Source organism: Cajanus cajan, chromosome 6 (genome assembly GCF_000230855.2).
Source record: "Cajanus cajan strain Asha chromosome 6, NIPB_CcT2T_4, whole genome shotgun sequence".
Taxonomy (NCBI): Eukaryota; Viridiplantae; Streptophyta; class Magnoliopsida; order Fabales; family Fabaceae; genus Cajanus; species Cajanus cajan.
The window spans coordinates 42,216,143-42,229,587 of record NC_138522.1 but is presented as its reverse complement, the minus strand read 5'-3'; the positions used below and the strand labels follow the sequence as shown (position 1 = coordinate 42,229,587).

The window sequence follows — 13,445 nt, the reverse complement described above, 5'->3', positions numbered from 1 at the left end:
GATATGGAACAAGGGAGTGGTCCTGAACAAAATTTAGTTTCATTCGGATCCAATTCAAAAGGGAATTGTGGTTTCCAACTATGCGCGATTGGAATTACGGAAAAGGTATTGGCTTTTGTCATATAAACATCGCAATGCATTGAGACATGGATTTTCCCATTGAAGAGGAATATTCCACGACACCAACAGTAACCTCCTTTTATTATTCGGATCAAATCACATAATCATTAACACACATTTCCAATTTTGATTTTGTGTTATTATAGTCCTATAGACCAAATCACTTTTGAATGTTCATCATATTACATATTACATTACATGCTTTCATAACTTGGATGATAATATATTGACAATATGAGTGTTGGTAAGGTCATGTATTGCGTGATTTAATTAGATTTTGTTGCTCATCCATTGCATGCTTTGAGATTTTGATGATGTGATGAATTCTACTTCCGCACATCTTTTACCTTCTTTGAAAAAATTGCACAAGACGTAATCTCCAGTCTCCTTCCACCTAGAGTAAATCTAGGGCTTTAAAATATCTCACCCTCCGATTTAAAATCGTAGTAACTGTAATTATGTTTTGTTTAAAAAGAATAATTGATAAGGAATTAAAGATAAATAATATAAAAAGTTAAATGAAATAAAATAATCACTAGAGTTAGCTTAGTGGTTGAGTGGAGAGGAATTGTGATAGTTAGAAGTATGTAAATCTAGATTCAATTATCTATGTAATCTTTTATATATTTATTAAAAAAATGAAATAAAATGAAAAAATATATTTAGAAAATTGATATGATATCACATGTATTTATTTTATTAGTACACATTTGAGAAGTTATCAAAACGATTCAATTTTTAAAGATATAATAGCAGGGATGGATCCATGTATATGAGAGTGGGGACAATTGCTCCACTAAAATTTTACTCTTTTTGATTATTATGTATATTATTATTTTCTTTTCATAATATATATATATATATATATATATATATATATTATTTTAATTTATTAAAAAATTGTTAAGTAATAACACATTTTATACCGACATGATATTTGTTATTAAAAATTATTTTTATAGATATTATAAATATAATATATATTGATATATTGTTAAAAAATGTAAATATAAACTACAACAACACTTTTTTTACGTGACTACCAATGTCTCTTGTAATGATTATTTTTTATATCTAATATGTTAACATATATTTATATTTTATTCTATTGTGTAATTTCTTTCACTTTATAACAAAATTGTCTTAATTTTTTTATTATTATAATATACTTTATTTTTAAACTGAAAATTTTATTATTTCTTTATTCATTAAAGATGTCACAATTTAGTTTACAAATATAAGTTTTTTTTTAATTGTTACTTTAGCTTTTAACCCTTTTGATATAGTATATGTATATTGTATATTGGTAGGAGTGAATCCAAATTAAGAGGAATAAAAGTAATTGTCACATTTTTTTATTTTTTTATTTAAACATATTTTATAAAAAATAAATTTACTCTTATAAAAAAGATAGGTATTGTTCTCATAAAATATTTTTATTTTAAATGAACATAAAAATTTAGAAGAGATATAAAAAAAATAAATAATAATTATATTATCTTTATCTTAATAATTTATATCATTTCATTCCTCTAATATTAAATAAGTTACTAAAAATTATAAAGTCACACTTAAATGTAATATCATAAATATAAAAAAAAAGAGGAGAGATTGTTATTCTATTTATGAAAAACTTTTAATTTATAAAAAATAGGTATATAAAATTTTTTTATCACAAAAATATACTTTTTCTAAAATGTTATTATATTTTTTAATAAAAAAAATATTATAAAATATTTTATTGCCTCAATTAACAAATTTTCTATATTCGTTGCTATAATAGCAACTCCCATATTCAAATGCATAAAAAATATTTCACATAAACTTATTTAGGATAGTTTCTAAATTTCCTTTTTTTTTAATCTATTGAGGTGTTTATTTAGGATAAAATTATCATGGTCCAAGTTAGTTTATAAATATTTTTCTTAATCCATGAAAACACTTTTTTTATAACAAAACTATAATAGTGAGAGGTGAATACTAGATAGAATAATCTTAACAATATTATAGACAATATATATCTCAAATGAGGTAAGCCTAACAATATAAATTAACTTGAGTTTGGAATATATTACATAAAAATTACATATAATTACATAACACTAACAATAATATTCAATGCTGTAGGAATCATTTTATTCTACATTGTTATGCTATCACAGAAAAAATGTACAAAAACATAGTGGGTTGTGTGGTTTACTTCGCTATGATCTATTATGTTTCATAGCAATAACATTATCTTTATAGGTGAGTTTGCAAATACCGAAGAAGTGGTGGACCATATAAAATTTAGATCTTTGGCTGAGGTTGATTACCAGGGAAAAAAGTTTTTTGTTTGTTTGTATGATCTATGAATCAGACGTATTGCTTGAAAGCTTTACAGTAACTATAAACTTTGTTTTATGCATATGGAATGGGTTTGAATACCATGTACTCTTTTTGAATATATGTTCTCTTTGTTAATAATATTAATAATAATAAAAAATGAAGATTGATGACTCGTGTTTTTACCTTGCAAATCCAACTTAAAATACATATTCGAAACGTGACCACTGTTTGTAAGGGATGAGAACAAGCTAATGGTTTAATAACACAGTAGATAGAATATTAGGGCGGAAGTGGAAAATGGTAGTTAATGCAGTATGACCAGCACAACGTGGTGGTTGTTACTTGGTAGTGTTATGTTAATAAAGGTGGTACAAAAGTAAATTCTTGCATGCGATAGACATAAAGCTGTGATTCCTGTGAATGTAACCATATACGATATGAACCAAACATATATGTCAGGTACTAATTCATGCATGCAATGGCGAATACTATATATCGCTCAAATTCATGGATCGATAATCACTGCATTATAGGTGGGTACCGGAGGTGGAGATCCATGACTCTGCCATGTATATTACTGTGTTGGTTGCGTTGATTTGATTGAGATTATTGGGAAATATAATAAATAACAAATAAGTGGAAGTAAAATTAAATTTCTTTGTATAAATAATAATAGTTTTAGAAAGTAACAAGATAATTTCATAAGTATAATAGAATGCACACAAAAAAAAAAAAAATAGAAATCAATAGATACCAAATTTTAATATGAAAAAGAAAAATCTTTAATGCCGGATAAAAGTCTGTCAAACGTAATTTAGAAAAAATTTCATTAATAATAATTAATGGATATATCATATCCAAAAATTACTAAAGATCACAAGAAATAACAACTCATTAATATGAATAGATAACAAGTTTTAATATGAATAAAAAACCTTCAATGCGGGATAAAATTCTATCAGACCTAGTTTAGTAAAAACTTCATTAATAATAATTAATGGGTACATTACCTCTTGAAATCACCAAAGATTACTAGAAATAACTGCTCATTTATATGATAGATAATAATACAAGAAAATTTCTAAATGGATATCTAATCAAGCAAGTGAGAAAACCAAAATACACTGAAATTAGTACCAAACACTTATTCTCTTCGTTGGTTGCTACACTTTCTCAAGAAATTCTTCTTCTCTATATTTCTCAAAGAGGCACAACATACGCATGCACATAGTACTCTATAATTTCTCCACCTTTTGAAAGGTTGATCTCACGTATCAAGAATCACTACACCTGATACCAATATATAATTAGCATATTGGGCTCAAATGTAGTCTTTTTTTATAAAAAAAAAAAAATTCAGTGTGAGCCAAAATAAATTGATGACCCACCTGATAAATGCTCCCCTCACCAATTAATTGGAGCCATAGTCAACCAAACTCACATTCTTTTTGCAAATAACAAACTTTCCTATAGATAAGGTCTTTGTCATCATATTAATTTGAGCTATTCTCTTGAGTATGGATTTTCTATGATGATAATTGTTTCATCTCTAACGCATCACGTAGCCAATGATATCAAACCTCAATATGCTTCGATCTTGTATAAAAAGTCGAGGTCTTGTTGAGATGGATTACACTTTGAATAACTATCATGGTACAAAACATGTTTTTATTGTGAAAGTCAAAACTCTTATAGGAATTTCTGCATCCACAAGAGCTCCTTGACAAATTCTATTATAATAATATATTTTGCCTCTATAGAAGATAAACCAACACATTTATGCAATATGGACTGTCATGACACTACTTCCCTGCAAAAGTCAACATATAACCAGAAGTGGACTTCTTGGAATCCACATCACCAACCATGTCAGCATCTGTAACCATTCAACACAGGCTCACCACTTCCAAAATACAAATAGACTCTAGAAGTACCTTTAAGATACCTAAGTATCCATTTCACAACTTGTCAATATTCTTTGCCCGATTTAGAGAGAAAACAAATAACTACACCAATGTGAGTAATATTTGGTCTTGTACACACCATCACATACATCAAGCTACCAATTGCAAATGCATACAACATCTTTTGCATTTCTTCTTTATCTTTCTCACTTGTAGGACATTGTTTAAAGCTTAACGTGAAGTTCTAACAAACTTGGAGTTGCCCATACTAAATCTCTCCAATACCTTCTTAATGTACTTTTATTGTGATAACCACAATTTATCATTATTCTTGCCACGAATAATCTTCATGCTAAGAATTTGGCTTGCAAGTCCCAAATCCTTCATTACAAAAGGACTTGTTTAGCTCTTTTTTGAAATTTTGAATATTTCTCATGTCATGACAACCAATCAACATGTCATCCACATAAAGCAAGAGAATAATAAATTTTTCGTCCAAAATTTTCTTCACAAACACACAATAATCAAAAAAGGTTATGTCATATCCATGATTTATCATGAAGGAATCAGATTTCTTATACCATTACCTTAGAGCTTGTTTGAGCCCATACAAGCTCTTTTTCAATTTGCAGACATAATTCTTTTTTCCCATGACTACAAAACCTTCATATTCCTCTACATAAATTTCTCCCTCCAAGTCACCATGGAGGAAAGAAGTCTTCATATCAAATTGTTGAACCTCCAAGTTCAATTAGTTACTAGGCCAAACACAACTCTGATTGAAGACATCTTGACCACGAATGAAAATATTTCTTCAAAATCAACTCTTTTCTTTTGGCTGAAATCCATCACAACCAACATTGTGTAACACTGTCATTTTTTTTAAAGTTTTACTAATTTAATTATAGGCTTTAATAATAAAATGATGGGTGAATTATGTTAAAAATATTCTAGAACCCTTGGGTCAGATGGACACTAGGTGTTTAGTGGGTCTCTAAGCCAGTTGGGCTAGAGACCTAGGTGAGCCCAATAAGGTCCTTAAGGATGAGGGGTTAGAAGTGAGGGGTCACTTAACCATAACCTCTTAAGGATGAAGAGAGAGTCCAAGGAGAGACTCTCTAAGAAAAACCAAAAATTTTCTTCTCTTCGTTGTTGAATGTTACTTGCAACTGACCTGTAGTACTAAAGGAGGGAACTCGTAGGCCGAAGCTCTCAAGTCATGCGAAACCATCATACTTTCCATTTTCCTCTTTTGATTTGGATTCTTCAAGAGGTAAGGGAAGTTCTGTGCTTGAATTTCTTGATGAAAGTTTGCTAGTATGCTTGATTAATTCTTAGGATGAGTTATCTATTTTGTGGATCTTGGTGTTCTTGGTGAAGAAGGAGAGATTTGGTGATGGAAGATTGGTGTGTTGTTGTTGCATGTCTTATTTTCTTCAATTTATGTGTTGTATGTTATTATAATTGGAAGATTCAAAGTTTGTATGCATGTATTATTGTACGAGTTGAAAAGATTTGAGGTTTTCTTGAGTTGTTGTGTTTTCTCGAAATCATACATGTTTTCTAGGTTTGGTCACTTAAAGCGCTCATGGGGCTGGCTCACTCCAAGCGAGCTTGGATGGTTATTCAAAGATGCTCCAAAACAAATTTCAGACACTCAAAACAAGCTTTGATCTCTCAAAGTGAATGTGTTAGGCATTCCGAGCGAATTCCAATCGCTCATCAAAGGTAGTTGTTGATCGCTCAGAGTGAGTTAATCTCGTTTAAGCAAATGATTGACTCACTCAAGTATATAACCAAATTTATTTTTGTTATAAAAGTTGTAAACCTTGAAGGCTGACTTAAGGATGTGGTACTTGGTGAGTGATTTGGGCACCCATGGTGAGGAAGAGTTTTGGTAGTATTTGTTTGTGGCTTTCAACCACATGGCAACAGATGGTTGGGCTGTGGGTTTAGGGGAAGAAAGGGAGGTGATGAAATCGGAGATGATGGCTCATTGGGAATTACCATATGAGATTCCCTCGGAGATTTTGCCGCTCAGATTCTTTTCACTCACACTTCTTGCTGCTGCTCCCAAATGGCGCGCACAAAAACTGAGGACTAGGTGCAAAACAACACTTAAGGATACTAGAGAGGCCATTCGCATTTTTAATAATTTGTGTATATCAAATGTGGTTAAGTAGATTATGGAAATGAGTTTATATAGACAGAGAAGGAAACTGGAAAATTGAAGAGGAAGGTGTAAGGAAAGAGTGGGGAACCACCTTCTTAAAGCGTTGCTCTTCTAGATTCTAATAATGCTAATTCATTTTAGGGTTGTACCGCACGCCTATTGTTTTATTACTCCAACACTATTTTAAAATATGAATAATGATAGTCTTACATTACATCCTACCTTAGGAAAAAACAAACAAAAAAATACAGAAAGAAAATGAAAGGTATAAAGAATAATATTATAAAAATATAAATGAGTGCAAAATAATATATAGATATAGATATGTCTCATTCGGCGAGGTCATGGCCAGCTAAACAACACGGGAATGAGACCGCACAAACTAGACTCACTTGTTATGAAGGGGCAAGACTTCTATTTTCAGTTTTTCACAGAATATGTGCTTCCATTGCTCCATAATTTAACACTTTGCTATTTCAAAATTTTAGGAACACTGCATCTCAATGCAAATTCTTTACATACCCCAGTCTTTTATTACCAATATTTTTTAAGTTTAAATTACTTTTTTTTCTCCCTTTAATTTTTAATTCATGATTTTGATCTTTTATTTTTATTTATATAGTTTTAGCTTCTCAACTTTAAAAAAATTATAATTTTGATCTAATTGTCCGATATGCATGCAAAGACATTTAAAATTTAAAATATATCCAACCTATTAATTTTTTTTTATATTGTAAAATTAAAAATAAGAGAACCAAACTTACAAATTAAAAATTAAATGAAAACCCAAATACAATTTAACTTTTTCTTTTCTTTTCTTTTTCTAATTCGTGTTAGCGAGACTTGTTCTTAATCACTTTTTTCATACTTATGGAAGATTGTGTTAATACTCTTGAATATATATATTACTTTTATTTTTCCTAAGATATTTACATAATTTTATACATCTTAAAATATAGATTTAGATTTAAATTATTTAAAAAAATTAACTAAGAATTACTTTATTTATATATATTAATTTAATTTATGAATAGTCATCTAATATGCACAACACTATTAGTGTGTGTGGACAATATGGGGAGGTCACTTACTAATAGATTTAGAATAGACAACTTTGATACAACTTTAAATTATGAGTTTAAGTGTAATTCATTTATATAAAATTGATTTATAAAGTGAAGGTTAAGTTTTATTTATATAAACTACTTTAACTTTATGTTAATTTAAGATATTTGGATTTTGATCGATAATGCGTATTTCTTTTTCTTTTATATTCATCAAAATATTTTAACTTATGTTTTCTTTTCAGTTTCTTTCATAAAGCAAACGCAATGTTGAAGTGTGTGGAGCAGATTAACGGAGTAGAAGAGATGGTAAGCAAATAGCAATGAAGAAGGAAATAAGGGTATGGACCCCTTTGGGGCCAAAAAGAAGGAAAAGAAGTTTGAGAAAATGAATGAAAAAGGACAAAAATGTATGTGATGCGCAGGAGCAAGTTGAACAAAGAAAGCATGTTTTAGAACATTCTATCTTCGTTAGATGAGATATTTTTGCAAAAGCTGTATGTGAGACAACCCCGTCATACATATACATATTTGTTCTTTTGCTTTTAAATCCTTTGCTGGAAACTATATATGCAAATGACATTCTCTATATATATGCACCGTGTCCACATACTGACATACATTATTTTTTGGGGGGAATAATTTTTAAAGTTAAAAGTTAAAACTTTGTTATCATCAATTAATTTTCTCAATTGTGGGCAAATTGGAGATGCATGTTTGTGTTGGTGTGATAAACTAAAATTGGGCTAGTGGTAAGACTTGAATTATTATGTTACTTGAATAGCTAAAAACCAACCAGCAAGTTCAATCGCTAGTGCCTAACAGTTTCAAATTGAATTGCAATCCTAAATGGGGAGGCAGCATTAACTCTAGAACTGCATCCTCTTCTCTTCCATTTATTGGGTGAGAGAGCATCTTATTTTGAACCATTCAACGGTATGTTCCTGAATCCCCTTTCTTTAAACCCTTTAAAGATAAAGCATCAGCTTCCCCAATCTCCACAATCAGGGATTGTAATGACCCTATGTCCATAGCTGTATTCATGGCTAAATAGTAAATAGCCTCCTTCTCTTAATTTGTTTAACATTTTAGCAAATAAAATCATTCTACTTACGTCCGATATTCCAAAACTACCAATATTAACTTTAAATTCAAATTATACCCTTCATTTTAAAATTATAGTGATATATTTTCTCCGATCAATGATGATCTTAAGTACAGGTTGGTGCGACGACTTTGAAAGAAAAATAAATGAACTATAAACATATAATTAATAATTTTTTTATAAGTCAATAATATTAAATGTGAAGAGAAAAATATGATATATTATTGTTTAGTTTTTTTAATGCATGAACTTTTATTAGTGTTAATGTAAAATTATAAATAAATGTTATCTTTTAAATTTCTCATTTTTTTATTTTTAATTTCTTTTATTCTTTTTTTATTTTTTAAATTATAACATCTTATTTCATTGAAATCTCAAAATTAAATTATAAATATCTATTTTTACAACAAACGTTTTTGTATTGTGTCATTATTATTTATTCATTTTTTTATATATAATAATTTTTAAAGATAACTTAATTTCATTCGATTTTACTAAATGTTTAATTTTTTTTAACACTTTCGTGTTTAATTTTTTGTTATTTTATACTTTCAAATTGGAATTTGGAGTCATAGCAACATTCAAATAATTATACATACATCATTTTTTCACTTTCAGAAAAAACTCAATCAATTCTTCCCAAATCCATATTTTTTTAAAAATACTTTTTACATATACTTTTTCTAATTTGGTTGAAATTTGTTTAAAAAAATACAATTTAATGAGTCTCATATTTTATTTAATGACTATTTTTTTTTCCTAATTTTGTAACTTTTAATAATTTTTAATGAATCAGATGAATGTGTTAAAGATTGATATCTTGCTAACACGCTTTATTTTTTTGACATTTTAACTTTTTATTCTTCAAAATCTCCTATATTTTACAAATTTCAAGTATTACGAATTAATTTTATATATATATCTCTACTCTATTTAACAACTATTATTTTTATTATATAATTACTCTTGTTAAGGATAATAAATGAAGTTAGAATATTAACATATGATTAAAGTCAGAACTTAAAATCGCAACTTTGTCAAATTTAAGATTTCATTTGACAATCTAAAAACTAATTTTACAATTTTTTTAATTTTAAAGACTACCATAATTACGTCTTCCAATTTCAGAGAAAAAAAAATATCTTTACTCATCTTTTATCCATTGTAATAAAAGGTTCATATATCGTCATTTAATCATATATATAGAACTAACAAATTTTTTAATGTGAATTGAAGCCTACAAAACTTGAGACTAATTTAGTTTCAGTTGAATTGTATAACTATAGAACAAATATAGTGTAAGTTTCATGTGGTCATACACTAATAATAAATAACAGTAACAAGGTTGAAGCTGATTCTAATGATCAAACCGTAGTAGGTGGGTTAACAGTAAGCGTAACAAATCCACGAACTGGGCAAGTATACCTAATATTCTGAGTACCATCACTACCATTCAGAACCACTATCATTAATATTTAATAATGAGGCAGCGAATCATTTGAATGTAAAGCTGAAACTCGAAAGACAAGAAAAAGAAGAATGCAAGCACAGAGGTTTTGGTCGAGTAACATAATAATTAATATTAAAAAGCAAACGGTAGTACATTTGCCTCTACATATCCTTAATCGGCGTACATATCCAGAAGATATAAAAAAATAAATGAAATAATCCTACAAAATGTTTATTTGAAGTTTTGTACAAGTACAACTCCTAGGCCGTGATTCTAACATGGTGGTAGTGGCAGCAGTAACATAATCCTCACACGGGCGTTGAGCAAGACGAAGTAGAAGGATCGTACAAAGCAGGAACAAGGTACTTCCTCCCATTACCACCATTCACATTGTAGCTACCACCCGTTGTGGAATCAACCAACAACTCACCCGCATAACCAGGGTAAGCCCCTTTCCCATAAACCCCAGGACACGCCGATGCCGCTTCCAGTGGAGCCTCTGCAGGGCCCTGGAAGTAGCCATTTCCGAAAGGGTTCGTGGCGGTTCCGGCCAGGAGACTGGCAAGGTTGATAACCATTCCGTCCAGTCCCACATCGTTGTTGGGAGCAATCAACGGTGGGCTCTGTGGTCCATAAATAGGCTGGTGGAAGGGCCACGCACATTGGCCAGGGCATTGGGTTTCCGAGTTACCAACCCAAATGTAAGCGAATTTGTAGTTCTTTCCGTCTTTCACGTGAGAGGTTGTAGAGGAGGAGCCGTGAGTGCCACATCGGCTCATACAGAAACCCTCGACTGCCACATCAGCGGATGTGAGAACAACGTTGATGGCGTTTTTCTGTCCCCCCTTGGATGCCAGCTCGACGAGGTGCTTGCTGGTTAGTGACTTGCCCAGCGAGTAACCCTCGTCCAGAATCTGATCGGCCAGTGAGAGGGAAAGAGAAGAAGGTTTCTTGGAACTCAGGTGGTAGTATTTCTCGGTGGTTTTCCACCACGTGGCAACAGAGGGTTGGGCGTTCTGGGACGCTGGGGAGGAGAGTGAGGTAACGAAATCGGTGATAATGGCCTTTTGGGATGGCTTGAATTTTCCGTACCAGATGAGGTTGACGGCGATTTTGCCGTATAGCAAAGGACCGTTGTGGTAATGGAGTAACTGATCCTGATCCTTGTCCTGAACCAGCCTCCTTGCAGCGAAGGAGAGGTGAAAGATGGACACGAGGAGAGAGAGTGTGAGAAGGGAGTGAGTGAAAGTTGCCATTTTTCAAATGTGCTATAAAATTGTGATGCGTAAGAGTGAACGGGGAGGAAAGGTATATATAGGTGCCATGTAAGGGATATTTAAAATTAATAAAAGAAATGTGTGTTTAACTGAGGAGAAAGGGAAGTGGGCTTGTTGGGTAAGTAAGTGAGGGACCCACAATAAGTTACCACATTTGAGTGGGGTCCAGGCGCGGAGGCGTGAGAAGGAAGACATTGGAAGGCGTTTGGATAGGATAGGAATGAAAAAGAGAAGGTGACAAAAGGGGTACAGCTTGGGCCAGTAAGATTATTTCAAAACAGGGGTGGTTTGTCCAGATTGACCTGAGGAGTGGATAAGGACAAAGGAGGAATGGAGAGGGTAGAATGGGAAAGAAAAAGAGAGGTGAAATTATGGAGAAAGACGTTGAGATGACAGTCTGGATTTATGGGGAAGCGCGGAGGGATCCAACTGGCATTCACCCAATGGCAGCTTATCAATGCCTTTGGAGGCATCCGAGGAAGCACGTGATATAACGCCACCGCCCCTCCATTTCATATAATACACGTGCCAAACACGTCATACTATTATTCTTATCTCTTATATTATTATTAGACTTAATTCTGCCCTTATATATATATATATATAAAAGAATTTAATTAATTATTTTTTTATCTTTATAATTTTATTATTTTTATAATACAAAATATTTGTTTTAATTTTATACATATAATTTTTATTTTTATTTTTATTTTTTATAAAAACAAAAAATAAGATTTAAAAGAGATAAAAATAAGTTAATAAAGATGGAAATTAATGTAAAACCTTTTTAATTATAAATATTAAAAAATAGATATATCTTTTATAACTAAACAGTAAGATTTATAAAACTATAAAATGAATAGGTTTTGTTCAAATACTGGTGACTTATTTAAAAATTTTAAATTAAAAAAAAATGGAACTTTGTCCTTTTTTTTTTAGGGTAGTCTTCATATGTTAAACGTGTATTTTAACATGTGATTCTACGTAAATATTTAATGATATTAGAGTTTTTATGTAAGTCTAACTGATTTATTCCATATAAAGACATTTATTGCTCTATACCGAATATTTACTTGATCGTCGGAGTGCTTTTGCAAGTATCCTCCCCTCCCCTCGGAGACAGTATTCGGTCGGGACCGAAGCCTTGGAAGATCAAGAACTTAAAAGATTAAGAAGATACAAAAGACCGAGGAGAAAGAACGACAAGAGGAGTGTTTCTACGCAGGAACATTTTGACACCCACTGTGGGGCGAAACCGGAACGGTTCTCGACCCTGAAGCAAGATGGTACTTACAAGAAGTTAGCAGGAGAACGTAGCCACCGAGTACCCTTACGGGATGCCCCGGGACAATCCTAGGCAACGAACTAACCAGAACGAGGATGGAATGGAAGAGTCGTATGTCGACCGATCTCAACAGCCTAATCCGTCGTCGGCCATCGAGCAACTAAAGGCCGAAATGATGGAACTCAGAAGGCTTCGAGAAAAGGATGCTCACGAATTATCGGCCTTGAGAAGAGAAAATGCCGAGCTCAGGAGCGATAATCGGACATGGCACCCGTCGCATGATACTCGTAAGCAGTCGACCCGGGACCAAGGTGAATCATCTGGATGGTACAAGGAAGTCAATGTCCCTCGGCCATCAGGCGGACCAACGACAACGACACAAGACCAGCAACGACGACAGGGAAGGACGCCATTCACACCAGATATCGCCGGGGCTCGTCTGCCCGACAACTGGAAAAACTTGACCCTGGAAAAGTATGACGGAACCTCCGACCCTGAAGAACACCTCGACGTGTTCGTCACGCAGGTCGGTCTGTACACCGATGACGATGCAATCATGTGCAAAGTCTTTCCTACTTCGTTGAAACGACCAGCACTCAATTGGTTCACGCGGCTCCCTCCCGGATCGGTTGATTCGTTCACAACCTTGTCATCCCGTTTCGTAATACAATTCGCCACAAGCCGCCCTCACCAACTAACCTCGATCGCGTTAGTTAACATCCGTCAAGAAAAGAAGGAA

At 32.1% G+C, this 13,445-nt stretch overlaps 1 protein-coding gene and 1 long non-coding RNA gene across 3 annotated transcripts; one reads left to right on the top strand and one right to left on the bottom strand.

Annotated features, from left to right (window-relative positions):
* The first annotated feature begins 5,153 nt into the window (after positions 1-5,153).
* Positions 5,154-8,180, top strand: LOC114917104 (uncharacterized). Of its 2 annotated transcripts, none has more exons than XR_003805856.2 (2): positions 5,154-5,625; positions 7,835-8,180. It is a non-coding gene; the product is annotated as an uncharacterized LOC114917104 (long non-coding RNA). The 2 variants fall into 2 exon arrangements; XR_014434688.1 differs by lacking the exon at positions 7,835-8,180 and adding an exon at positions 5,920-6,741.
* Positions 8,181-10,248: 2,068 nt separating this feature from the next.
* On the bottom strand, positions 10,249-11,445 carry LOC109816970 (protein PHOSPHATE-INDUCED 1). Its single transcript, XM_020382151.3, has one exon. The coding sequence runs from the start codon at positions 11,398-11,400 to the stop codon at positions 10,453-10,455; it is 948 nt and encodes a 315-aa protein (XP_020237740.1). The 5' UTR covers positions 11,401-11,445; the 3' UTR covers positions 10,249-10,452.
* Positions 11,446-13,445: the final 2,000 nt, after the last annotated feature.